General features: G+C 42.2%; 1 protein-coding gene across 7 annotated transcripts; it reads left to right on the top strand.

Annotated features, from left to right (window-relative positions):
- LOC119655957 (sterol O-acyltransferase 1-like) lies at positions 1 to 27,986 on the top strand. Of its 7 annotated transcripts, none has more exons than XM_038062177.1 (4): positions 1 to 155; positions 21,343 to 21,668; positions 21,757 to 21,902; positions 26,888 to 27,986. In XM_038062177.1, the coding sequence occupies exons 2-4, from the start codon at positions 21,364 to 21,366 to the stop codon at positions 27,916 to 27,918; spliced, it is 1,482 nt and encodes a 493-aa protein (XP_037918105.1). In that variant the 5' UTR covers positions 1 to 155; positions 21,343 to 21,363; the 3' UTR covers positions 27,919 to 27,986. The 7 variants fall into 7 exon arrangements, with proteins under 7 accessions (XP_037918105.1, XP_037918103.1, XP_037918108.1 ...); XM_038062175.1 differs by lacking the exon at positions 1 to 155 and adding an exon at positions 215 to 348; XM_038062180.1 differs by lacking the exon at positions 1 to 155 and adding an exon at positions 9,424 to 9,525.
- The last annotated feature ends 1 nt before the right edge of the window (position 27,987 follows it).

Raw genomic sequence — 27,987 nt, 5'->3', positions numbered from 1 at the left:
TACAAAAACCCAACTTCACATCGTGCGAATATCAGCTTCCAAGTGAATGAAATTATCAATATCTCTCAATTTTACAATAATATTCAAATTTTTGAAATTTCGCGTCTGAAGAGCTGATTGCAATTTAAATTTAGTTGCAATTAAGACATCTTGAAGTAAGTATTGTGATTGAGAAGTGCGTTCGTATAGTAATAGCTCGTGAAAAAGAGTTTGTCAGACGATTTTATCAGAAAACAAAAGTACTCGTACATGGATTTATAACTTTGATACAGAGAGTGATAAGATCAAAAGCACTCAAAAAGTTTCTTACTACTGTACTAATAATTGTGAAAACCTTATTAATTTTCGGTAAATATAGTGAGACCTATCAAATTAAGTACAGCGCATATGTGACGTGTCCTGACTAACATTGTTTAACAACAAAAATACTACTCTCATTTACGTAGGGTGCTTAAAGCCATCCTGTAAGCAGTCGCGATCTTTGGTTTCCCTGCATAGAAGGCACTGAGGGCCAAATGACTTTCCTCCTCACATCTTAAATACAGTTTAGATCTATCAGTGGTGCTAGTGCAATGTTTCGCCATATGCCCGAATCCGAGGCATTTAAAACACCTTTTTAGCAGAATTTGCTCGCGTAACCTTCACACCACCCAACCGATGCGGATTTTACCCCCAGACAGGGCTTTTGTAGCTGAAGTCATAGACATAGTTACGGTCGCTGTTTGCTTTCCACCGTACGCTCTCCTTAGGCTCTTGATGACCGTTTCCTGCACGTCCTCCATTTTCAAGTGGTGTTTGAGCACTCCACGAAAATTTCCTCCTTGGTAGTGACCTCGTCAAGATCTTTACACTCTATCGTAACTATTGGCCGACTTACCCGGACGGTCGCTTGCCCGCCGAGTGAAGCCTCTATATTCTTTTGTAGATCAACGTGATCCTTCTTTTCCTTCGATAGTTCGAACAGCAAACCTCCTTTCTGTGTTTACCTAATTCGTGTCACATTGTCGCTAAGCTCCTTCAACGTAGGATTAGCCTTAAACCTTCGTAAAATATGAGCATAGGATATACCTTCTATTGTTGTTATTATCAGCACTTCTTGATGGTTTTGTTTTGTAATCATGCCTCACCCCGTCCCTTCCTTGATTTAACCAAAGTCCAACTTGGGCTCGGATCCCTTTCGCTATTGGCTCCTTTTACTCTAGCATTGTTCGATGTATGGTTCAATCGTAAACGGGTTCCCTGACACGCTTTTGTGTTTCGTGTCTTGGCTGTGAAACAGTCCTTCGAAGCCAGGCCAGATTGGCCATTTTAGTTGAGTTCACGCTAGCATTGGTCATGTTGTCGCATGTTGGCCGGGTTATTTCTTTTTTCCTGGTATCGGTTTCTCCTGTTGGTTCTCCTGTGATATATGCTACGCTAGAACTGGAGCTCTTTCTTTGGTTTGATTCTCTACCGGTTCGTGGTGGTGATCTTATTATACTCGTGCTTTTTTGAATGGACCTTCGTTATTAGCAATCGGCGAATTTTTAGTAAAGCTGTCAATATAGACGAAAGACCCATCGGAGGCCATATTTACCTCAGATATAGCGATGTGAAGTAGGGATCTCTACTCCGAGTTGTGTCTCGGGTTCTACTTAGTGCTTAGTTTACTTCATCCTCTTCTGTTCTGAGATTTATCATCTTCATTATCAACGGTGCAACAACCGGTATCCGGTCTAAGCCTGCCTTAATAAGGAACTCCAAACATCCCGGTCTTGCCCCGAGGTCCACCAATTCGATATCCCCAAAAGCTGTCTGGTGTCCTGGCCTACGCCATCGCTCCATCTTAGGCAGGGTCTGCCTCGTCTTCTTTTTCCACCACAGATATTGCCCTTATAGACTTTCCGAGCTGGATCATCTTCATCCATACGGATTAAGTGACCCGCTCACCGCAACCTATTGAGCCGGATTTTATCCACAATCTGGACATGGTATCGCTTCTAGATTTCGTCGTTATGTATGCCACGGAATCGTCCATCCTCATGACCTCATGATCCTCATGTAGTTTTTGTAAGCTGAAATAGGCTCTGTTGGCTGACAACAACCGTGCGCGGATTTCATCATCGTAGCTGTTATCGGTTGTGATTTTCGACCCCAGATAGGATAAATTATCAACGGTCTCAAAGTTGTATTCTCCTATCTTTATTCTTCCCGGTTGACCAGTGCGGTTTGATGTTGTTGGTTGGTTGGTTTTTGGTGCTGACGTTGCGACCATATACTTTGTCTTGCCTTCATTGATGTGTAGCCCAAGATTTCGTACCGCTTGCTCGATCTGGATGAAGGCAGTTCGTACGTCTCGGGTGGTTCTTCCCATGATGTCGATATGGTCATCATAGGCCAGTAGTTGGGTGGACTTAAAGAGGATCTTACCTCTTGCATTTACCTCAGCATTACGGATCACTTTCTCGAGGGCCAGGTTGAAGAGGACGCATGATAGGGCATCCCCTTGTCGTAGACCGTTGTTGATGTTAAATGGTCTTGTGAGTGATCCTGTTTCTTTTATCTGGCCTTGCACATCCGTCAGGGTGAGCCTAGTCAGTCTTATTAATTTCGCCGGGATACCGAATTCTCTCATGGTCGTGTAAAATTTTACCCTGGCTATGCTATAGGCGGCTTTAAAATCGATGAATAGACTGTTGCCGCACAGAGAAAATCTGATTTGTTGCTGATTTGCCTGAAGTGAAGTGAAGTAAATAAACATCCTCTCTTCACGCAATCTTGATCCCGGTTGCGACCATTTACAAGCGAACGCGATAACAATAAGCTGTAGTCAGGACTGGGTATTTTACGTTGAGTTTAAGTATATATATATATATAAATACATACCTATGTTTGTCTCGAGCAAATGACACTGAAATATAAATAATTAAACAAAAGCCAAAAAAGGGAAACTAAGATGTTCCCTTGTGGCTCGCCGCTTATATGCCTGAGGCCAAGATTTCGTACAGATGCACGATTGTGAATTTTTCGGATTTTCGGAACGAGATCTGTTACACTTTGTGGGGTACATATTTCCAACCCCGACTCCCCCATGATGCAAATAATATCAAAAATTACGCTCCGCCTTTCTCACGTATGGGGAGCCTCCCTTAAATTGTAAATAAAATAGTATTTAGAGAACACATGTTCTCACAAAATTTCGTGACAATAGCCCCAGCCATTCCCAAATAAATCGCATGTGACAATCATACATTGAATTGATATTAAGGGGAAGACAGCTTTACGGTTTCTTACCAGGGCAGAAGTAAATCGTCAGACACTGCCTCACCTCTGCCCTGGGAGCAGTGTGACCAAAGCAGCTCGCAGATGTTAAGTGTTCCATTTTCGCAGAACACAACATGACTACGAATTATATTGAGCGTAAATCCGCCCATACTTTGGACCAAAGCTTGGCCAGAGCTGAAAATACTTTTCAAGAATTGCGGGGTCTTAAATCCGCATCCACTTGATGTTGGACCGGACCAAATGGGAAGCACACTTACTCCCTCTTTTTTGGCCCACCGACCGTTCGTTTAGGGCTCAGAACCCAAACCTTAAACATATTAGGCGAAGACGACTCTACGGTTTCTTACCAGGGCAGCATCTAACGATTTTCATAAAATGCAAAAATTTCAACGGCAATAACTTTGTTAATAATAGTTGGATTTAATTCAGACTTTGCAAAGCTATGCCTTATATAGTATAATCTCGTATACCAGTGCCAAATCTTATACTTCTAGGATGAAATTAAGGGGGGTTTTAAGGTAAATTTCTAAAATATAGTAATATGCTATTATTAACTTTACTTGAGAAGCTATCGAAATATATATATATATATTTTGAGACCTAGATTTCGTTTATAATTGTGAACTTTTTCAGTTTTTTCGACTGAGCAAATTCTGAGAACGAGATCTGTTTCACTTTTTGGGCACACATTTTGAACCCTCACTCCCCTATGTTTCACCCAATATAAGAAATAAGATCAGTTTCGAAAAGTACTAATCGAATCCTTTCATTTGATACCCTACCTGTCCATATTCTGTCGAGCCCTTTAAACTCAACACAAAATGGCGTGACTTGCCATATTGGGAGAAGTATATTCTTCTTTTTAATATTTCACTAGAATGTCAATTATTCTCGTTAATTATGACGTCAGCATCTTATTTGTATGGCTTAGGATTGCAGTTAATTCGCACAAAATTGATAAGTTTGAACTGCTATAACTTTGACACTAATAGCTGTATTTCCATGAAACATATATACATTCGATATTATCTTTTATGCCGGTGCAATTTAGTACTCCTAGGATGAACTTAAGGGGGCTTTTTCTGCCAATTTCTAAAGATTGGTAAAATATTATTATAATAATAATAATAATCGTTGGCGCAACAATCCATATTGGATCAGGGCCTTGAAGTGTGTTAGAGCACTTCATTCAAGACCGTAACGGTACACCACAGTACACTGTGGGAGGCAATGTGGTCAGCATTGCGCTCGCCCGAGATTATTACCCTGATTTGACTCAGGTACTCATTCACAGCTGAGTCGACTGGTGTCCGACATCCAATCACGATAACAAATTCCTCTGCCCCCAGCGAGATTTGAACCGCGACCTTCCGCTACAACAGCCCAGCGCTCTAACCACTTGAGCCATCCGGACACACATTAGTATTATTAGTAAGTTTATTTGAGTAGATATCGGAATGGTACATATTTTGGGGTCTAAATTTCATGTAAGCGCACCTTGTTGATTTTTTTCGGATTTTTGGGTTGAGTAGTTTTCGAAAATGAGTCCTGTCTCATTTGAAGTGCTTACATTTTGACTCCTCCCTCGCGTAATTTACAATTCATGTCAAAACTGATAGCATTGACCTGAGATATTTAAATCGTTCAGTTGACGGTGATAGTACCTGTTTCATGGGGATCGGTTGTCAAAAATTCAGTTTTATTCAGATTCAATCTGAGACCGTTTTGATTGAGACTATCACTCCATTTATGGACAAGTTGTTCGAGATCATTTTTGCTATGAGACGTCAGGAAAACATTATCTGCATAAAGCAGTGTGTAGGGTCCATGACAAGAACAAAGATTAGTGCTGAGAGGGCCCTTACTTGAGGAACACCGACAGAAACACGAAACGGTTTAGATACACCCACCACACTTCGAACTTTACTTTTCGGATCGTGGTAGAGCAATTGAACCCAGTGCATGAATTCCTTTGGTACTCGGTGTTGTCAAAGAGCATAGCAGATTAGTTCATGTAGCACAAGGTCAAACGATTTCTCCAGATCCAGAAATGCAATGTAATGAAGGCGATGCTTCTCACGGTGTTCGCGTCAATAGTTCCGCAGTTCTTGACAAACCCCGTTTCTTTCAAGATTATTTCAACGATTTCGCGAATACGGTTATAAAAAATGCGTTCAAAAATGTTCATGGTATGGAACGGTAATTTAAACATTCTGTGGGACTACCTTTCTTTTTCATATTGGAACTGTGGTACTTTTTTACCAGTCAGATAGTGTTCTACCTTCCTGAATAAGTCAATTGCAGAGTTCACTGAGCCACAGTGTTGGGTCCCAGCTCTTTGCTTCCATAGCTTAAATGTCATCAGATCCTGTTTTTTCCCCAATTTCATTTGTTTCATTGCTTCCTCGACTTCAGTTGCGCTGACAGATGGAATGGCTCTAATATTGCGAATAGTGCGATTACCTGATATAATGGTATGGATATCAAATCTTTCGACTTCCTTAATGGCGCCACGGAAACCCTCTGAGATGGCAATGCCAACATCGGCTATCAGACTAGAGAAATTTCTAGTAATATTTACCACCTTCGCGTTTTATGACGCAGCTTTTGGCACCAGACCATCGGGTTTCTTGTAGAGCGCAGATATCAATACGCCTTTTCCGAAGGGCTCTTCCGAATTCGTTTATCTTTCCCATGTGGGTGCCAATATTTAGCGTGCAGACACGTGTTCGATTTGCTCAAACTAATTTACTTACGTTCTGACGCCGTCTATTCTTCAACAACCCTTACCAACGCCCGTCTCCCGCATCGACTGAGGTGAATGCCCTAGCACCTTCCCGAGGTTTGTGACTCAATCCGATCATTTTGCTTTTAACAACATTGAATGCATTTACTTAGTCAGCCTATCGCGGGACCTGTCACTAAGAAATCAGGTAGGATTTAAAATAATTCCAACTATACTTATACTCTTTCCCTGATCTCAATACTTTATTTTGAAAAAATGTCAGGCAATGACGGCTTTACGCTTTCTTACCAGGGCAGGGGTAAATCGTCAGACGCTGCCTCACCTCTGCCCTGAGAGTAGCGTGACCGAAGCAGCTCGCAGATGTTGAGTGCTCCTTTATATAATTCGCAGAACACGACATGACTACGAATTATATCCGCCTTATTGACCACAGCTTGGACAGAGCTGAAAATATTTTTTTGAGAATTGTGGGGTCCTAAGTCCGCATCAACTTAATGCTGGATCGGACCAAATGGGGAGCAACTTACTCCCTCTTTTTTTAATCCATGGACTTAGGACCCCACAATCCTCAAAAAAGTACTTTATTTTGGTTTTACTGGGGATTGGACAAAGTAACTAACTAACTAACTAACTAACTGAGCTTGAGATAATGTACATGTCATGGCCGAGTTGGACATAAGATTCACTTAACATTGTTGCTAATCGTATGTTAACTTAATGGGTGACAAAAACAAACGCGATAAGCGAAATTGACACATGGTTCAGCGAAGCCCCCGCTGGATGTGGCTAACACTAAAAGGAGGACTCCCAGCTGTTAGATCGCTAATGCAATTGCATCTTAGACTCGGGTTGGACCTTACCTTCAACCCTCATTTTTTTCTTGCCTGTCAACCCTAATGATGATGCTATATCATTGCCAAAGTTTCTGAAGTTTTTTTTCTTTCTTTGGATTTTACCGTTACCAGTGTGTGTGTGTGCTTCCACGATATCACACTTCTCTTGATCAGTGTTTGATCAGCTGTAATTCTCCAATTTGTGTCAACCCTGTGAATGCCAAAATCAACTAACTTTCTAGTAAATGGATAAACGGTCTAAATTTGCCTTTGAGTTCGTTGAATATTTAACCGAAAATTAGATAAAATTATCGGAAAATGGTATCCTTATTCCCACATACAGGTTTTATTGGAAGTTTCCATTAAATTGGTCAAATCAATGCAGTATCACGCGCACTTATTCACTCTTTAACTGAACTATTTAGGCCTACAAATAAGTTCTCTCGTTTTTTTTTTAAATTTGAAGCTTTAATGTGAAAAATTGGATATACATTCATTGTTCAAAGTATTGCCCATCGCTAGTCACAACTTTCTTCCATCTTTCAAGCAATTCATAGATACCATCACGCCCAAAATTGGTCGGCTTGGCCGCTATCCACTCATCGAGCCATTTTTTGAGTTCGTCGTAATTGGAGAAGCGCTGGTCAGCCAGGCCATGTTGCATCGACCGGTACAAATAGTAATCAGAAGGAGCAACGTCTGGAGAGTACGGCGGGTGGGGTAGGACTTCCCATTTCAACGTTTCTAGATATGTTTTAACGGGCTGTGCAGCACGTGGATGAGGATCGTCATGTTGCAAAATAACTTTATCATGCCTTTGCTGGTATTGCGGCTGTTTTTTCTTGAGTTCGCGGCTCAAACGCATTATTTGACGTCGGTAGAGTTTGCCCGTGGCCGTTTCGTTCGGTTTTAGCAGCTCATAGTATACCACACCCAGCTGGTCCCACCATATACACAGCATGATCTTCTCACCATGAATATTCGCTTTGGCCGTCGATGATGAGGCATGGCGGGGGTATCCCCACGTTGTCCGACGCTTGGGATTATCGTAATGGATCCACTTTTCATCGCCAGTAACTATTCGATGCAGAAAACCCTTCCTTTCTTGTCGTTGGAGCAGTTGTTCGCACGTGAAAAAAAACGGCGTTTGACATCTCTTGGCTTCAGTTCATACGGAACCCAATTTCCGACCTTTCGGATCATTCCCGTTGCTTTTAAACGGTGGGAATAGGTTTGCTGAGTGACTCCAAATGTTTTTCAAAGTTTTTCTTCCGTTTGCGATGGATCTTGGTCGAGCAATGCCTCTAATTCTTCATCTTCAAAAATTGTTGGCCGTCCGGCGCGCTCTTCGTTTTGCAAGTCAAAATTGTCACTTTTAAACCGTCCAAACCACCTCTGACACATTCGCTCAGATAGAGAATGGTCACCATAAACTTCCACCAAAATGTGATGACTTTCGGTTGCTTTTTTCTTCATATTGAAATAATGAAGTAGAACTCCCCGCAAAAACACATTATTTGGTACAAAATTGGCATTTTCGTTGATGAAAAAAGTATTGTTGTTTACACTTCAATTAAATAATTTATACTTGACGTTTGTGCCTATTGACAGTAGCTTTCCGATGAATGTTTGGAAATGTGGATCAATGGAATAAAAAACAAGCTACGCCATCTATTGTGAAAGCCGACAGAACTTATTTGTAGGCCTTTATTAAATTTAAGCGCGCACGTCCCACAAGAACATTTCAATGTCATTGTAATTTTGTTTGCGAAAATAGATATGCGTTTATCTTTTTAATGTAAATTAAGCGCTCGCCGAGTGCCACACTTGAAAGGAATCAGCTACTAAGATCAACTTTAAAATTAGAATTATAGTTGAAAGGTGGTAGGATTTCGAAAAGAATGCTGCATAGTACCAAATGCATTCTCTCGTCTGTGTCATCGAACAAAGCCAACGATACGAAAAATTCAGAATTCTATAAACATCAGCGCATTCGACTTTGCACTGTTATGCTCTCACTCAATTCCACTGTTGAAATGGGATATTAAATGAAAATCGGTCCAGAAATTGAGTTAGTATTTGCACAGTAATTAATCATTTTGATATTTAATTACAGGCCTCATTATCTTACAACAGAAATAAGAATACTTTACCAACAAGATGGGAATCAAAGTGAGTGCAATTGATGCTGATATCGTCAATGACTTGCGTTAATCTTGTAAATAACAATTCTAGCAATGATAAGGCATCAAGAGAGTTTCTGTTAAATCTCTGTACATACAAACGGTGAATGGGAACCCGCTGCATCCTTCACCATCAATAAAAGAGAGGTCCCGATAAGCGATTGCAAATGGATTTTATATTGTAGTCTTATAGAGGGAAGAATGTGAAATTCTCCAACAGGAGGCAAAGGGTTTTCATAAGCCAACGACATCTCGCACTTTCCTTATGTCTATCCAACTGAAACTGTGATGAGTGACCTGAAGTATGTTAAGTAGCGATCTAAGAAAGTATCTCTCGATTTTTCGAAACCTTTCTGACTTGTAATACTCAAACATCGGATTCGACGTGAATGAAATTATCAATCTCTGCTGATTTTACAATAAACATCAAAACCTTTGAATCTTCGTGTCTGAAAAGCTGATTAAAATTTAAATTTAGTAGCAAGAAAGACGCCTGGGAGTGAGTATTGTAATTGTGAAGTGCGTTGAGGATCACTAGAAAAGCGTTTCGTCGGTCGGATTTATCAGAAGTTAGAAAAATATCTATAATTTTCCTACAAGCTGTACTGATAAGATTAAAAATCTAGAATAGTTTTAAAAAATTCAGTGAGAACTTTCAATTGAGTGCTACCCGCACATAAGGTGAAATTATTGATATGTTCCACTCAGCGACTTTTAAGCCGATTGTTTAGTGTGCTCAGCAGTTTTTAATAGGTAGTCACCATCTCAGTTAACAGGTCCAGGTTGGGAACAATCTGACTATAGATAGAAGATTCTCCATAAGCAAAAATTAGTTCATTAGTCATCATCACAATGCAGATTATGATAGGATGAACGAGGTAGATTTCCATTTGATTATAGAATGGGCCATGAAACGTAGGACCACATCGAAGTCGAATTTAATGTAATGATAGTCCCAAAAAGCTCCAGTGTTACACTCGTTCATTCTACATACTGAAAATTTCCAAAAAAAAACCTCAATATTCAGTATGTAATGTGGGATAAAAAAATCCAAGAAATTTCCGCTCTTTGGAAGTATCTATATTTCGGCTGGTTCACAGTTGTCTAGCGTAGTCAACATTTTTTTTAAGGTTTTGTGTAAACACATATATGCAAAAGGGGGGTGCACATTTTTTTTCATCAAATATAGTCATGTGGGGTATCAAACTAAAGGCCTCGGTTAGTACTTTTCGAAGCCGGTCTTAGTTTTGCCTTTTGAACGAACGTGGGGAGTGCCGGGGGTTGAAAGTGGTCATTTTTTTAACGAGCCCATTCTCAGGAACTACCAAACCGAAAAATCTGAAAAATCAGGAGGCTGCCACTATACGGTGCCTAGGCTCCGAAATACCTTCCATACCGATACCTGTTCAAAGAAAGTTAATAATAGTATATTACTATAATTTTTAGTAATTGACAGGAAACCCCCCCCTTAAGTTCACCCTAGAATCACAAAATTTTGCAATAATGTAGGCTACAGTATAGAGCATGATCCTGCCAAGTTTGGTGAAAATCGCACTATGACTAACAAAGTTATACTAGGTCAAAACTATCGCTCCTCTGCAAATTCAAGACTATGAATATCAATATCACTTGAAAGTGGCCATTTTCACATAATACAGGGTGCGGCAGCATAACTTCCTTTTTTCAAAACTCAATAAAATCTATTGTATGCATCGGAAAATATTTATTTATTTTTTATAATGTAGGTACATGTCTAAAGTTTTTATTTACATTGTTTTGAAGATCAAATCTGTTAGGTGACGTCCCCATTCCCCATACATTGCGTAAACCGATTTCTGGCATTTGTCATGATTCTTGTTAGCATAGCAGGTGTTATGTTGGCAATTTCTTCTTGGATGTTGGTCTTCAAATCTTCTAGGGTTCTTGGATGGTTCACATAAACACGGGATTTCAAAAAACCCCATAGAAAAAAATCACAAGGGGACAGATCGGGAGAGCGTGCCGGCCATTCCAAATCGCCTCTAATTGACATAAGGCGCTCTGGAGAGTGTTCCCTCAAAACAGCCATCAATGCTCTTGAAGTGTGTGCTGTTGCACCGTCTTGTTGGAACCAAGTGTCCCCCAAATCCAAATTTTCTAGCCGTGGGGAAAAAAAATTCTGTAGCATGTTTACATACCGGTCCGAATTCACTGTCACTGTAACCTCATTTTCCTCAAAAAACCAGGGACCAATAATTCCAGCTGAGGAAATTGCACACCACACTGTGACTTCGGGTGAATGCAAAGGCTTTTGATGCAATTCTCGAGGGTTGGTGTCAGCCCAGTAGCGCATGTTTTGTTTGTTAACCGACCCACACAAATGAAAATGGGCTTGATCGCTAAAAAAAACAATAGCACCCTCGGGAACGACATCAAGAAGAAGCTCACACGCGTTCATCCGAGAATTGAAGTCACGTTCTGAAAGTTCCTGCACTATCGTCATCTTATAGGGATGAAAATGAAGATCATCACGAAGAATTCTTCTCACAGAAAGATCGGATAGTCCAAGGGCAGATGCGTGTTTGCGCGCAGAACGCCGTGGCGATCGCAACATTGACGCTCTCACTGCTTCAATGTTCTCAGGTGATCTAAAGGGCCGAGGGACTCCAGTTCTTCCTTTTGTCGCACTTGCAGTTTGCCTGAATGTAGTGACCCATATAACAATTGATTTGCGGTCTGGGACGGGAGCCAACGGGGCTAAATTAAAGCGATTCCGAAATGCACGCTGTATTGCAATAACCGAACACCCGCTTGATAAGTAAACTTCAACGGCAAAGGCACGCTCCTCACTATTCCAACCTATGATGGCGACTGAACCGTGTCGGGACAAAACTTTACAGTATCCCCTCTTGAACGAGATCACTAGCGCTCCGCTAGGACATCAACTAACTGAGTGGCGCGCATTTTAAAAAAGGAAGTTATGCTGCCGCACCCTGTATACGCATATTTTACGTACTACATGCTAATGGGACAAATGCACACTCAAATCTCTTTATAAAAGGAATACACAAAACCTTTCATACCTGAAGCGTCTTGCTTCCTGTTTCCTGACTTGTTTCATCTTTGCAACGTTTCTGCAATTCCCTCTTCAGGTTCTTCATCGATTTTGTTTTTTTCCTCTTCAATGATCCCATTAAATCAATCGCAAACTAAAATGATCGTTGACCATGCATTATTTTCCTTGTTGCATGTTATGGGATGCATTTGGCCTAACGACTCGATACATGCGATAGAGAAATGTTTGCATACGCCGTTAGAGAATCGTGCTATACTTGCGAGAATCGCTTTTAATTGATTCAACTAATAACTACGTTCACAATTAACAATTTAAGTTATGCGCCCATTTCCCTTGAATACTCTTCGACAACTTTTTGAAGTTCGAAAACTGAGGAACTTATTTAGGAAGAGTTCCCAAGCAGCCCGCGGCTCCTCTATTGTGGAGCACGTATAGCGAGCTGAAACATTGGGTGGAAGGCTGAGCGATAATAAAATCTAGAATTTATTCCTCGAAGAAAAGAAAGCTCTAAGAGAAATATGAGATTTCACTGACATAAAAAGATGGTCCCAAGCCCGGGTGTAAAAGGAGAAGGGATAGATGAATTCAGTCTAAATCAGCAGCCACTGATCCGCACCGTAGCGTCTCAGGGGGTAGGTTAGGAAAGAGCTTGTGGTCATGCAAATTATTGGGTGAGGAAGCTATTATAGAAGTTAAATTAAATTTAAATTTATTCACAATCATTGTGTATTCGTTGGCGTGCGTGGGAGTATTTCCGAGAATTAGTGGTGCCGCCACATGGCTCCCCCAACCCTTTTATAATGCTAGATATTGAATCGGACTTTGGGTTTGACTCGTCGATCACTACTGGTAGTATAGTCTTCTTAGTGGAAGCCCTGGCGCTGTCATTGTGTTCTCCGGAGTCTCGTAGCAAGTACGCTGGTTTGAGCCTGCTCGTTGAAATTGTTGCCTAACTTTTGAGTAACTGGATGAAGTAGTGCTTCTCCGAACGTTTCGGAACTCTAAGAGGTCCGTCGTAAGGTTTAAGAGGTTGGCAGCTCGTAAAAGGACATTCATACAGGAGAAGAGTTCTTTGGACGAATATACTCGTCTAGGTTGATAATGGTCGAAGTAGGCCGATATCATCTTCTTCGGAGTTGTCTTCAGTCTTTTTACCATTGATTGAATTCACCTGGAAATCATAAACCGGTGCCTTTAACCAATTCATCAGTGCTGTGTCTGGTGTCTGGTTCTCCTCACCTGGACCGAACCCCTCCATTGTGATGCGGTGAAGTACACCGAATCTAGCTATCCAATGGTCGTAAAATGCCCTGATGATAGAATTGATAGACCAGTAGCTTACTCCAAACTACAATTTTATTTTATTATGTATATATATATTTCAGAAGCAACTTACTCCCTTCATCAGTACAAATCTACTAGCTGGTCTATCAATTTTAGACTTAACTACAAATAGAGACAATATCTAAGCTCCCTGATGATAGCTTCCGCTAAAGTTTTTTCGACTGGATAGCTTATGCCGAACACTTGCATCTGCTGATCATGGTCAAGCAGAACATTTTTTCCTCGGACATATGTAAATGGCCTATGGTGTCGAGATGGACCTGCTCTAAACGACCCGCTTGTGGAAAAGTTCCTCCGTATGTGAAGGTGTGCTTGTGGATTTCTTTCATTAACTAGCTTGCATAGCTTGTGAACGACCGAAATCCACATTTCTATTCTATAATCTCGGATGCCTGGGTGGTTGAGCCCATGAAGGCTGTCGCAGATGCTTTTTCTCAAGTCGTCTGACAGGTAGGGCCGTCGTTTTGTGGTTGCTTCACACAGAATAGAGGTTTCCACTCCGAGGATATCCATAATTGCAATCGAAAGTTCAGATTAGCCTGTGTTGTTGGTTCTGGTGCCTTATGTCGGCGGTGAACTGACTACTGTAGATGAGTTGTCTGGTCCTGCTTGGTTCGGTAGTTGTTTTGTGGTTGAAGGCGAACAACAACGGTTTACGGTCCTTGCGGATGGTAAATTGTCTGCCTTCAACTAATTGCTGGAAGTGACGTACAGCACTGTAGACAGTTTTCTCTATCATACCTAGAGCACTTGTCCTGAACCTTATTGAATGCCTATGAGTCGAACCCAAGCGATTATCAAGTTCCGGTTATTCGTTGGTGAAGTGCGGCTCCCATACCATAATCAAAGGCATGTCGCTAGGCAGTCTAATGATAGTTCTCCTTCTCGGTCAGGATGACCTAGTAGTGTAAGATCTACTTTGCATTTTTCAAACGCAACGCAGAGTCGATCCAGAGGATCGGAGACTTGTCGTTCTTCTTTGACATGTGTAGAAATGCGATTAGCGGCTTCTGTGTAGCGGCTGCATGTGGAAGGCATCTTCGGTAGAAGTTCAGCATCCCGAGGAATCTTCGTAACTGCATTATCGTCTCCGGGCGTGTGTAGTTCTGGATTGCCTCTACATTACTAGATAGTGGTAACACGCCTAATGATGATGACAACCTAGGAAGTCGATTTTTAGTTGGCCAAGTACATATTTCGCAGAGTTGAGGTTGATTCCGTATTCTGAGAGTTTCTTGAAGACTATCCTAAAGTACTGCTTGTGCTCCAAATCGTCTTTTGAGGCGATGAGCACGGCGTCCAACTACGTGACGATGAAGAGTGGATTTCTTAAAATAGAATCAATGAAACTTTGCAAGGTCCGTGCTGCATTTGGAAGACCAAGACACCACCAAAACGAGTGAATGCAAACAACCCAGATGGCGTTATAATTGCTGTTTTGGCTATGTCAGCAGCAGTTATTGGCGTCTGGAATGGAGCTCGTTTTTGATCGAGCTTAGAGAAAACATGTTTGCGGTGGAGTTGTACGTAGAAGTTCACTATGCAGAGCACACTGGAATTCTCATTTTGCCGCCTGATACTTTGCTGCTCTTTTAGCCCTAGTGGTCACAAGCTGGCCTGTAGTTTTTATAATGTGTTCCACAGCGTGCGTCGGTCGTTCCATAGGCTGCACAAGTCTTGTCAGTTCAGGAAACTGGGTGAGAAGATGCTGGAAACAGTCGCCTTCTGGTCTCGTCGGGGCTTGGATAGATTGCTTTGCATCACTCTTCCTTTCATAGTGATGTCGGTTCTACTATCGATCATTTGTCGGCACTGGACATCTACTAGAAAACCGTGAGAACCAAAAAGTTGGCTACTATGATGGAACGCTCTATTTGATGCGCGATGATGAATTTCCATTGAAGGGGTCGCCTTTAGTTGAAGTCCACCTGCCCCGTGTCGATGAGCTATGTCTCGTTTGTCTGCTTATCGTTGGTGAAAAGGCGGAATAATGTGCCAGCAGCGGTTTCCACTATTAACATTGCTCGTTGGACGTCAACTTACACACTGCGTGACAGGTACGTGCTTCTGCGCCAAATTTATGATGGTAGTAACAGTAGCCATCGTAGAATTTGGGTTTTTAACTACTATATGCCCGCAGTGGTGAAATGCGGCATTCTCGATCGTCCTCCAACCTGTAGTTGGGCGTTTTTTTCTGGTGGAGCTTTTCTATTTCCTTTTCTTTCCCCATTACTCCCCCTTTCTATTCCCAAGCTGACACGCCGGGTGTGGGTTATACTGCGCCAAATGTGGAATGTGAAGAGTCGACTTCGCATATTTTATCCGCTGAAGCTCCCAGTTTGTCCACGTTTGTTTGTTCTGAGGCTTGTAGGATCTCCTGTGTACGCTAAGGAAGAGCTCGCAACCAGAATGGCAGGAGATCTTTGGTCATAAGTGAACTGGCGAGCAGTCTCAACTGGCGAAGAAATTGAGAAGGTTTCTCACCTCCAATTTGTCAGTCTTCCAGAAGCCATTCGATCAATCTATTCTTGAGTGCATTGTCATCATCATCATCATCAACGGCGCAACAACCGGTATCCGGTCTAGGTCTGCCTTAATAAGGAACTCCAGACATCCCGGTTTTGCGCCGAGGTCCACCAATTCGATATCCCTAAAAGCTGTCTGGCGTCCTGGCCCACGCCATCGCTCCATCTTAGGCAGGGTCTGCCTCGTCTTCTTTTCCTACCATAGATATTACCCTTATAGACTTTCCGGGTGGGATCATCTTCATCCGTACGGATTAAGTGACCCGCCCACCGTAACCTATTGAGCCGGATTTTATCCACAACCGGACGGTCATGGTATCGCTCATAGATTTCGTCATTGTGTAGGCTACGGAATCGTTCATCCTCATGTAGGGGGCCAAAAATTCTTCGGAGGATTCTTCTCTCGAACGCGGCCAAGATTCGCAATTTTTCTTGCTGAGAACCCAAGTTTCCGAGGAATACATGAGGACTGGCAAGATCATAGTCTTGTACAGTAAGAGCTTTGACCCTATGGTGAGACGTTTCGAGCGGAACAGTCTTTGTAAGCTGAAGTAGGCTCTGTTGGCTGACAACAACCGTGCGCGGATTTCATCATCGTAGTTGTTATCGGTTGTGATTTTCGACCCTAGATAGGAGAAATTGTCAACGGTCTCAAAGTTGTATTCCCCTATCCTTATTCTTGTTCGTGCTTGTGTTTGACCAGTGCGGTTTGATGTTGTTGGTTGATTCGTCTTCGGTGCTGACGTTGCCACCATGTATTTTGTCTTGCCTTCATTGATGTGCAGCCCAAGATCTCGCGCCGCCTGCTCGATCTGGATGAAGGCAGTTTGAACGTCTCGGGTGGTTCTTCCCATGATGTCGATATCGTCAGCATAGGCCAGTAGTTGGGTGGACTTGAAGAGGATCGTACCTCTTGCATTCCCCTCAGCATCACGGATCACCTTCTCGAGGGCCAGGTTAAAGAGGACGCATGATAGCGCATCCCCTTGTCGTAGACCGTTGTTGATGTCGAATGGTCTTGAGAGTGATCCTGCTGCTTTTATCTGGCCTCGCACATTGGTCAGGGTCAGCCTAGTCAGTCTTATTAATTTCGTCGGGATACCGAATTCTCTCATGGCCGTGTACAGTTTTACCCTCGCTATGCTATCATAGGCGGCTTTAAAGTCGATGAACAGATGGTGCAACTGTTGTCCATATTCCAACAGTTTTTCCATCGCTTGCCGCAGAGAGAAAATCTGATCTGTTGCTGATTTGCCTGGAGTGAAGCCTCTTTGGTATGGGCCAATGATGTTCTGGGCGTATGGGGCTATCCGGCCTAGCAAGATAGTGGAGAATATCTTATAGATGGTACTCAGCAACGTGATACCTCTATAATTGCTGCACTGTGTGATATCTCCCTTTTTATGTATGAGACAGATTATGCCTCGCTGCCAATCGTCAGGCATTGATTCGCTGTCCCATACCTTGAGCACAAGTTGATGAACCACTTGGTGTAACTGATCGCCTCCATATTTAACCAATTCGGCTGTAATTCCATCGGCTCCTGGCGACTTATGATTTTTTAGCCGATGAATTGCACGGACTGTTTCTCCTAAAGTTGGTGGTGGCAGTATTTGTCCGTCGTCTTCAGTTGGCGGGACCTCCAACTCGCCGATGTTCTGGTTGTTCAGTAGCTCATCAAAGTACTCAACCCATCGCTCTAATATGCCCATTCTGTCGGAAATCAGATTTCCCTCTTTGTCTCGGCAGGATGAGCATCGAGGTGTATAAGGCTTCATCCTGCTGACTTGTTGGTAAAACTTGCGCGCCTGGTGCGGTTGCTCCCTGTACTTTTCTAGTTCACAGACTTGTTGGTTCTCCCAGGCTTCCTTTTTCCGTCTGTGAAGTCGCTTCTCCACTCGACGGAGTTCGTGATAAGTCTCTGCGCGTGCCCGCGTTCTTTGAGAATGCAACATTACTCGGTATGCGGCATTCTTCCGTTCCGTTGCTAGCTTACATTCATTGTCAAACCAGCCGTTCCGACTCCTTTTGCGGCTGGGGCCAAGTATATTTGTGGCCGTATCCATGATAACGTTCTTCAGGTGGTTGTGAAGATCATTAGTTGATGCTTCATCTGCAGGTCTTCTATTGACTGCGGTTATTGCGGCATCCATTTCCCTCTTATAGGTGTCGCGGAGGGTTGTGTTGTGGATGGCTTCAGTGTTCACTCTCACCTGATTGTCAGAGGGGATTCTAGGTGGTATTGTTATTCGAGCTCGGAGCACCATGCCAACGAGATAGTGATCCGAGTCTATATTGGCCCCCCTATATGTTCTGACATTCATCAAGGCTGAGAGGTGGCGGCGTTCGATCAACACGTGGTCAATTTGGTTGAAAGTGGTCCCGTCTGGAGAGGCCCACGTATGTTTGTGAACCGCTTTCCGCGCAAACCAGGTACTTCCAACAACCATTTCGTGTGACCCTGCTAATTGAATAGTCCGCAGTCCGTTATCATTTGTTTTTTCGTGTAAGCTATGGGAGCCAACGTATCGCCTGAATACGGGCTCCTTCCCTACTTGGCTGTTAAAATCCCCAAGTATGATTTTGATATCATATCTGGGACAGGCTTCGAGGGTTCTTTCTACTGCCTCGTAGAAGGTATCCTTCTCCGACTCTGCAGTCTCCTCTGTAGGGGCGTGAACGTTTATGAGGCTTATATTTCTAAACTTGCCTTGCAAGCGCAGAGTGCATAGCCGTTCGCTTATACTTTCAAAGCCGATAACAGCAGGTTTCATTTTTTGGCTGACTAAGAAACCTACTCCGAGCACATGGTTTACTGGATGGCCGCTATAATATATGGTGTAGTGGCTCTTCTCCAGGAAACCGGTCCCTGTCCATCGCATCTCTTGCAACGCTGTTACATCAGCCCTATATTGGGACAGGGTATTAGCTAGCTGCTTATCAGCTTCATCTCTGTACAGGGAGCGCACGTTCCATGAGAAAATGCGCAAATCGTTGTTCCTTTGTCGTTGCTTGGTCCGTCGTTTTAAAATCCGTCCTATCCGAGGCTCCTGTTGTGGCTTCGTAACAGGTTGTTTTCCGTGTAGGGTTGTCAGCCCTACCCAACCCCCAACCTGGAGGACCAGTTGGTACAATTTGTCCCGTTTTTAGGCGCGGGAGACTCGCCTTCATCCTTCTCCGTCTGCAGCTTTTCGTCAAGAAAGAGCTCCCAGCGGTCACCACGTGGAGGTGGAGATAGGGTTTGGTAGTAGAGCTGTTGGTGTTGGTTCAGCAGGCATTTCCCAGGTTTTATGCTCCATCGTGGGTACCAATCCACGTTTCGCCCCGGGACCTATACTACCCTTTGACCACCTTGAGTGCATTGTAGACTTGGTAAAGCCTTTTTACTAAGTCGAAGACCTATTGTAGTACTTTGAAATCCAAGTTGACGGTAACCAGTTTGAATCGCATTTCGTCCTGTTTAATCCTGGCCGTGGCTTTTATCTCGGATTCAGGATATGATACTTCCTAGGTGGTATGCTTCCACAATGAGAGGGAACGGCAACCCAATATGATGTGCGAAGTTATTTTATCCTCTTCATTCCAGAGGCTACATTTAAGTTCTTCATTATTGATTTCAATCCAGATGTTTTCATAGAGAAGAGTGACCAGTGTCTTTCTTTTCAGTTTGCTGAGTGTGAAGGTTTCAACGGTTTTAGCCTATTTATTATCACAGTTTCACATGAGTCTAAGCTGCAGCTTTGCCGATTAAATGTACATGCTTCAAATCAAACATTATGAAGTATGAGTCCACCCCATGATTCAGTCATGAACCGGTTAAGATTGGAAAATTTTTCCATCCCAAAGTACGATGGGCGTCAGTGGCGCACGTTTAACGTTATCTTCAAATCGTTCGTCCATTATAACGAAATACCGAAGAACCCAATTACCCATTGTAGTGCGCCGTTTTGATGCCTCCTTAGGACACGAACAACGTGGTAAGAGCAAAGGAACAAATTCCAGCCGACTCAAACCTTCAGAGCCAGCTCGTAGCATCCACGAAGGAAAGCAGCTCTACTATCATGCTGAGGTCCTCAAAGAATAGTCTACAGCCCCGGCGCTTGCTAGAACTGGGCAATCGCAAAGAAAGTACATGAGGGCATCTCCCCCCGGTACTACTAGCGACTGCTTGAGTTAACGAAATTTCATTACCGAATCAGCTGTTCACTTATATGGTCTGAACAGATGATATACGAAAATTCAGCTATGTGTAGTATACATGGTTCTCACATGGTTCCTATTCGGTAAACCGCTCATCTTACCCAAATAAAACTCGGCAAATTTTAATAATTTATCACCAAAATCCACTCCCTGTAAGGTTAAAACCGAAACTGAACCGTGCGTGTCTTTGTTCTCTACACATGAATTCGAACCATATTGAAACCTAATAAAGCCTATTGGTGTCGTGGGAGTATTCGGTGATATACGGTTTCAATTAGCTTCCGAATAAACACTGAATTCAAACCAAAACAACATTTCACACTTTTCAGCAGCGACCGAAGCAAATTCGAAAACGAACCGAACCGAATGTAACCCTATACGAGCCATAAGATGTCTTCATTTGTGTTCATACATACATCATCATCATTTGATGATTACTTTACAAATTTTTCAAGAGGTTCTAAAAAATCAATAAGACGCCGACAAAGTTGAAACCATTGACCAAATAGGGATGGGAGATTGAGTTAGCCCATGCCACGCAACTGGTTTGTTGGGATTTATCGTCAGGTTCTCCCATTACAACTTCTTTTTTGCTTTGCTTCTAGTAGACTCAGAACTTGTGATACCAAGTTCGAGATTAAGAATTGTCTCTCAAACAGTTTTTCTAGTGTGTTGACGAAAAAGAAGACCCTATAAGCTTTAGCCTAAATTTGACCCAGCCTAGTTTTTGTGTGCACCGTTATGTTTCTCCAGTGCCAAAATGCGACTAACAAGATTTTTAGCTAAGGCCCTTTGTATATTTTTCTGGAAGTGGCTGCATTTCCTCACATGATCTTTTCAGTTTTACTGATCTCTTTGTTACACAGAGATAGTTTTGTATTTGATAAGATTTCTCCCATTGTCCTGCTTTTTTTCCAAATAATATATTGAGGGTGGGCCTGATCAATTGTTGTCGAAATAGACCTTGCTCCTCTTCAACAAATTTAGCTGATCCTTAATTTGACGAATCGGATGCTTTACCTTTACTCTTCTCGGTGGAATGACGAAAGATACTTTTTGGGCTATAGCGGCACACTAGTAGGAAAATTAGCGACGGAATCCATTTTAGGAAGCATCTTCAATCAATATTTCATTACAAAGCTTTAACCATAGACTAATCAACAAATATTAATTAATTTTAATTTTTCAATAGGAACTGCACACATACTGAAATATGCCAGACAAATCCCCATGTGCAAGTGATGAGGATGTCAAGGAAATGCAACATGAAAATCATTATTCACATACAAACAAAGATCAAGCCTTCAACCAAGATGTCCGCAACAGAGTTCATCCTAAAATCGACCACAATAGAACGAAAATGAAATCGATAGGCGACAAAACATTCACTTTTCAGGACTCAGTACTCACCACTCTCTACCGAATACCTCACGTGAATACTATGTACAATATGTTCCTAGCGGCATTTATCCTTATGACAGGAACTACCGCACTTCATAGCTACGTTACAAAAGGAATGTAGGTGAACTTTGTTGATCCCTTCTTCATTTAACCACCTTTCTCTAGACTGTTCCATTAAGACTATCTCTTTTGCCTCTCTTTCTAGAATAAATTTTGGTCAAGTTACAATCAATAGAGGAATGCGAGGATTTTGGCGAGGAGCAGGAATGTGGACAATAATGCAAGCGGCAGTAGTTTTAGCTTATCTAGGATTAAAGTTTTGGGGAAGCGTTCGACTGGCTCTCAGCAAAAGTAAGTTTGATGTCAGAAGCAATATATTTCTCCGTAGATGCAATATATTAATCAGTAGAACCCTTTTTCCGATAAATTAGTCATAAGACCACGATCCCTCAGGGATTCATCTAAAATGGCTTTATTGGCGAAGTCTCACCACAAGCTATCAAGTACCATGGGAACTGGTATAGCTTTCGTACAAGTATATGAATGGGGATCACCTGTCTTAATGATACCTAGAGCTGGTCACAAACATGAGATTTATTCAGTTTATTCAGTGTGAAAACCACCTATTATCTAGATTGGCAACCGTTTCCAGTTAGGGTGATCTCATCGCAAAAAAGAGGCAGCATCTTGTGTTGCTTCTGTCCGAGATCGAAGCATCAATCAATTCTGGGGGGATTTAGAACTCCCGCAATTCTTAAACAGATATTAGAAATCTACCCTTTGAGCTGGGACTTGATAATACATCCAAAGGATTTTCTTCTTACCGTAAAGGGCCTGCCAATTTTGAAACTTTATTAATGCCGAAACCTGAACAGCGCCTCGAATAGAGACTAATCTCGAAGGTACGACCTTTGGCCATCGAAACAGCTTATGATTGGTTTCTGTAATGGGCTTACGTTCTTCGACAAGAGTTTTTAGGGCCCCCCGAATGCTTATTTTCTCCTAATTGAGCGAAGTAAAATCTCAAAGGGGTTTAGAAGACCGAGACGAGGTCCGCAGGGTTAAATTCTTTCATCGATACTTTTTACGTTTTATCAGTGACATCCTTCATGCTACCTGGGCCGGAGGAGGTGAAGGGATTCAATGGACCGTGTTGTCGCTCCTCAGATACCTTAACTACGCTGACGACATCTGCTTGCTATTTTTTGTAGTCATACACCTTAACCAGATGACTTTGGACAAACAAACACAAAAGTGAAATTCCCAGCCTGCCTATTCATCGTACTCTTCCTATCCGACGTCGATACCGAATCGGATGTCCCTCAATGCATTAACTGGATTAAATTTCAACACCAACATAAAGTTAAGGCCCCTACACACCAGCTTTCTCTCCGTGAAATGTCCACCATGGGCGCGCCAGTTGCCAATGAAGGTGTTGATTAGAAAACGTCGACAACGTCTCGGATATGGACTGGATGTACAGTGCTAAGCGCCAACGGAGACTTCCAATATAGTGGAAAAAGATGCTTTCTATGAACAATTACACGTAGTCCAGGACAGGCATCCAAAAGGGGGCTCCGACAATACCTCAATGAGGAAGGTTAGGGGATTTCTGCAGCTTCCACCGCCTCATCATTGGTGACACATTATTCGAGCACAGATCTTGTCGTAAGATCAGTTGGGTTTAATGTTACCAACCAAAGTTTTACGAGCAACCAAATTGGCCACTTTACAATCAGCAGTAGATGTAAGATTTGTCTTCTGGGTTTGCCTAACAAGGGCAATATTGGCAACACAGATAATGAAACACCATTTGATAGTTGCTTACCATCACCTGCGTTTTGCGTCCGCTATTTCCGGCAGGTTTGGAGAGCTGCGATTCCAAAGGAATGCGGATTCAACAATTAGAGAGGTATCTGCGTGCTCCCTGCCGTCGTAAAGATAACGGTGGAACTCATCAAACAGCACCTCGAAACTTTGATCGACAGTTAGTAGGCTCTACTCCGGATCCTCCTGCATTGACCACATTGATACTCTACGGTTCACCTGCTCTTCATTGATTTCGAGAAAGTGTACGGGCAATACGGAGCATGGGCCTTCCCAGGAAACTAATAGCTAATATCGGAGCGACATTTCACGGCGTCACGCGCTGAATGGGGTTAAAATCTCAGAGGAATATGGAGTCCAAAGCGAAGTCCCCCAGGGTTGCATCTTGTCAACGATTCTGTGTCTTCTTGTTATCGATGACGTTCTTCATGCTGTGTTGTACGGAGGACGTGGAGGACTCCACTGGACTATGACATCTCTTTTCAAATACTGGAACTACTGCGATGACATCTGTTTGCTCTCTCAACGGGCCATGAGCTTAGGCCAAATGGCTCTGGATTTAGTAAAACAGACAAATATATTTGGGCTAAAGATAAACACCAACAAAACCAAGATTGTCAGTCTGGCAGGTCGTCGAACTTTCCCCGTCTGCATTAATGAGCAGACCAACGAAAGCGTTGATCCATTTATGTATCTAAGAAACACGTTTTTACCGATAGTGGCACCAAACTGGATGTCGCTCGATACATTACAGCACTAGATTCGCTTACGCTGCCTTGTCTCAAATCTAGAAATGTAATTATCTCAATGTCAAGAACTAGTGCAGACTGCTCTATGCTAGTATTCTTTCTTGTTGTTATGTGGCAGCACATCGAAAGTGACTTCCATTATTACTTAAAAAGCTTCAAACCTTCATAAACACCTGTTTGAGTCGTATTACCGGAGTAATGATCGGACACTGAGGAGGAGTGCGGACGTCTCGAGAAGTCGTAGATGAAGTAGAAGCGCATTTCAGTGGAGGGTGCACGATGGCGTGTTTTGTAATAAGCAATCGCATATAGACGGCAAGAAGTTGCCAAGTAGACTGATTGGGAAATGTAGATCCCACACAGAGCAAGCGTTATATTACAAAGTGTGTACTACTTTCCGGCATGGAAATATATTGCTATTCAATCGAGGCATACAATCCCACAGGGATTTTTGGGCAACATTTATTTCCACCAAGAAAATTACATACAAGGGGTTCGTCTCCCGGCGATTTGCTTGAATTTGCATGGTGGATGAAAAGCATCACGCGTGTACGCCGTTCTCCAATTGCATAGACAAAGAAACCATCTAAGCATCATCGACAGGGCGACACACCAATACGTTAAGAACATGCGCAAAACCCACTCAACATAGTATTTTTACCCACGCGACAGTTAGCTAACCCACATATACGTAACCACATTCCGTGCCTCCTAGAATCTCGATTCGCTCCTCATGCAGGTAGTCTTCTTGATTTTGACGCACCGTATAGTGCTCACCCAAGCACTTCTGGGAATCGCAGTGTCGTCGATACACCATAGCTGAACAATGACGCCGTGTTGAGTACATATGTATACGAGTATTGCGTGCAACCATTTTTCTGCAATTTGGAAACAAAAATGAACTTGCAAGGAGTTTGCCTTAAATTTTGTGTAACATATGTAACTTCCATGGCTGAATTCGACCCAACATTCTGCAATGCACGCAGGAATAAGAGATGACTGAAATCGCCCTCCGAATAGGCCAATCACAGGAGCAGCACGATCCTAAAACCAAAAGAAAGATGGAGAAAGTTGATACTCAACTCCGCCAGTACCTAAATGGAACTCCACTAAAGCGCCCCTTCGGCACACGCTTGCACGACTCTGTGCTAGCCAGGTTTGGGATGGAGGGCTGAGATACTCTTGATACTTCAACACTCAAATAAAATTGACGAAACTTTCACATCTATTGTAATGTGGTGCTTTGAGACGCCATCAAAATATGAGATATTAAATAACAGAATATCGCGAGATATTCTGAAAATCCGCTCCAAGCCAGCATCTCATCTACCTCAATTGGAGATGGAGCGCGGTCTTTGAATTCTCATTGCTTGGTCCGGCATCTACCAAAAATTGTTTTTGGAGATGCCACTGGTATGTACATAGTGTGCATTCTAGGAAAGTTAGATGCAAAGGGGGAAAGGAATCCTCAAACGATGACCATCACTCTACACGCTTGAGTCAAAAAAAGCCACTGAATATGAAAAATTCAGTATACTCTATGTCAATTGATATTGATTTGACACCATCATTGCCATCTTACTCAAAACTCTGCCGATTTCTATAAATATTCATGACCTGATCAAAACCACAAAAATTTTGGCAGTCAATGAATGCAAAACCCCGCTCCAAACAACAAATTCATTCTCCTTCAAATTTGTTTCCCGAATACGGAAAAATCACGCCGGGAAAATTGCAATTTCACTAAATTTTCAACACCTAACTTCCTAATGCGCTGACAACATAATCGGAACTTTTAAATTTTCAAGTTTCTATTCGAAAATGCTTTACACACGATCTCCCTTTTCCTTTTAGCAAACTCGAAACATCAAATACGTCTTAGATCCAAGCCTTCCCAATACAATTTCAGTTAAGTTTTCCCATAAACTTCACTCAATTTTCCAAAGATTCAGTTCCTTGACTCTTATGTTTCCTACCGCCCATACAAAATTGCCTCATTTTTTTCTGAGCTTCATTGTCAGCTGTTCTTATTCAAGCCCCAAAACCTTCTCTTCGATCAATTAGTTGATCGTCCGTCCGAGACAAAAGAACCAAGACCCTTTCATTTCCTGTCTCAAGGGTTCAACCCAAAACTTCAATACTCCCGCAGTACTGCGCTTGCCAACACGCAAATTTTGCAGCCTGCATTCGCCACTTCATACCACGTTAGGAGAGATACATTTAATTGCACGCTACCACTGGCATGTACATAGCATTTCAATGGTAATTAAAGGTAAAACAAATAAGAAACCGGAAGCTCGGCACTACAAATGTGAAAGGTTTTGTCGGTTCATTATGCAAAATTATTGAATTATTATTATTAAATATGATTCAGGCATTTAATGCCGTAACTTTGTTAATCGTAGTAGAATTTTTAAATTTTGTTTGTGCAATTTTCGGGATGGGATGTACTACATTTGCAATTTCATAGTCTGCGTATAGCTCTCTAAGCACCGAGTATGAAAAATGTTTAGAGAATTGGATCAAGCTTGGGATACAGTCGGTGGGGATTACCTGGACGAACTGGAGTTGAGTATTGACGCATTACTTGTTAGTAATGCAGTTCAAAAAAATAGTCCAACCGAAGAACTGAACATCAAGATCAACACGAATGGGGGTTAAAGATAGTAGGGCATCGAACTTATGATCTTTTATTTACTTTCAAATATTGCTTTAATAATAGTAATCTTGCTAATATTCTTATTTTATATCTACTTCTAGATCCTACCTTTCGACAAGTGTGGGATTCAATTTGTTTATGGGCATTCGCGCTATTCCAAATATCCTTCATGGTTGCCGTAATAAATGGAGTAATTCAAATGGACCTAGCTTGTATCTCAGCAGGCTCGATTTTGATTGAAATGATTCGAATGATAATGAAAATGTATGCTTTCATACGTACAAATGCAGTAAGGATCCTTAACGGCGAATTGAAAATAGACTCTAGTACAAAATCTTCGAAAGAACACCGATATCCTTCCCTTGGTCAGTTCACCTACTACATGTTTGCGCCAACATTCATCTATCGCGACAACTACCCGCGAACTAGCAAAATCAACTTAAATTTCGCATTGTGCCGACTACTGGAAGTTGTTGGGGTGACTTTTTTCCTAGCCAACATTCACGAGCGATTCATCGAACCGAATTTCCAGAACTTCGGAAAGGAGCGAATTACCCCGGGGGACTTAATCCTGAAAATATTCAGCATGGATTTGCCAGCACTTTTGATATGCTTGGGTGTATTCTACTGCATTTTGCATTCCTGGTTGAACTTCACTGCAGAGCTCCTTCGCTTTCCCGATAGGATATACTATAAAGACTGGTGGACGTCCCACAATTACAGCGGGTACTATCGCAATTGGAACCTTGTGGTCCACGAGTGGCTTTACGAATACATCTACAAGGATGCACTTCACTATGTTTTCCCGGGATCTAAAGTTGCAGCGAACTTCACAGTCTTTGTGGTGTCAGCCGTTATGCATGAACTCATATGCAGTGTCGCGTTTGGATTCTTCTTCCCAGTGATGTTTGTATTGTTCGCAGGATTTGGAGTTTTCTTTATGTTTATTTCAAAAAGTATGAATAGAACGGTTGGAAATATATTTCTTTGGTGTACTTTGGCCTTTGGAAATGGACTTATGGTGAGTCTTTATGCAATGGAAATTTTCGCCCGTATAAATTGTGTCGCTGATAAGGACTCATCATTTAGTTTTTGGGTACCAGTTGTATTTAGCTGTAATGGCTTAAGCTAAGTTTTACTTAAAATGGTAGCTTACATGTACACGGAGCCTATAATAAAAGTAACTTGTGATCCCATTTAC

The sequence above is a fragment of the Hermetia illucens genome, chromosome 4, assembly GCF_905115235.1.
Source record: "Hermetia illucens chromosome 4, iHerIll2.2.curated.20191125, whole genome shotgun sequence".
NCBI classification, from domain to species: domain Eukaryota; kingdom Metazoa; phylum Arthropoda; class Insecta; order Diptera; family Stratiomyidae; genus Hermetia; species Hermetia illucens.
The sequence above is the reverse complement of the archived record's forward strand: the minus strand, read 5'-3'. Positions and strand labels throughout refer to the sequence as shown.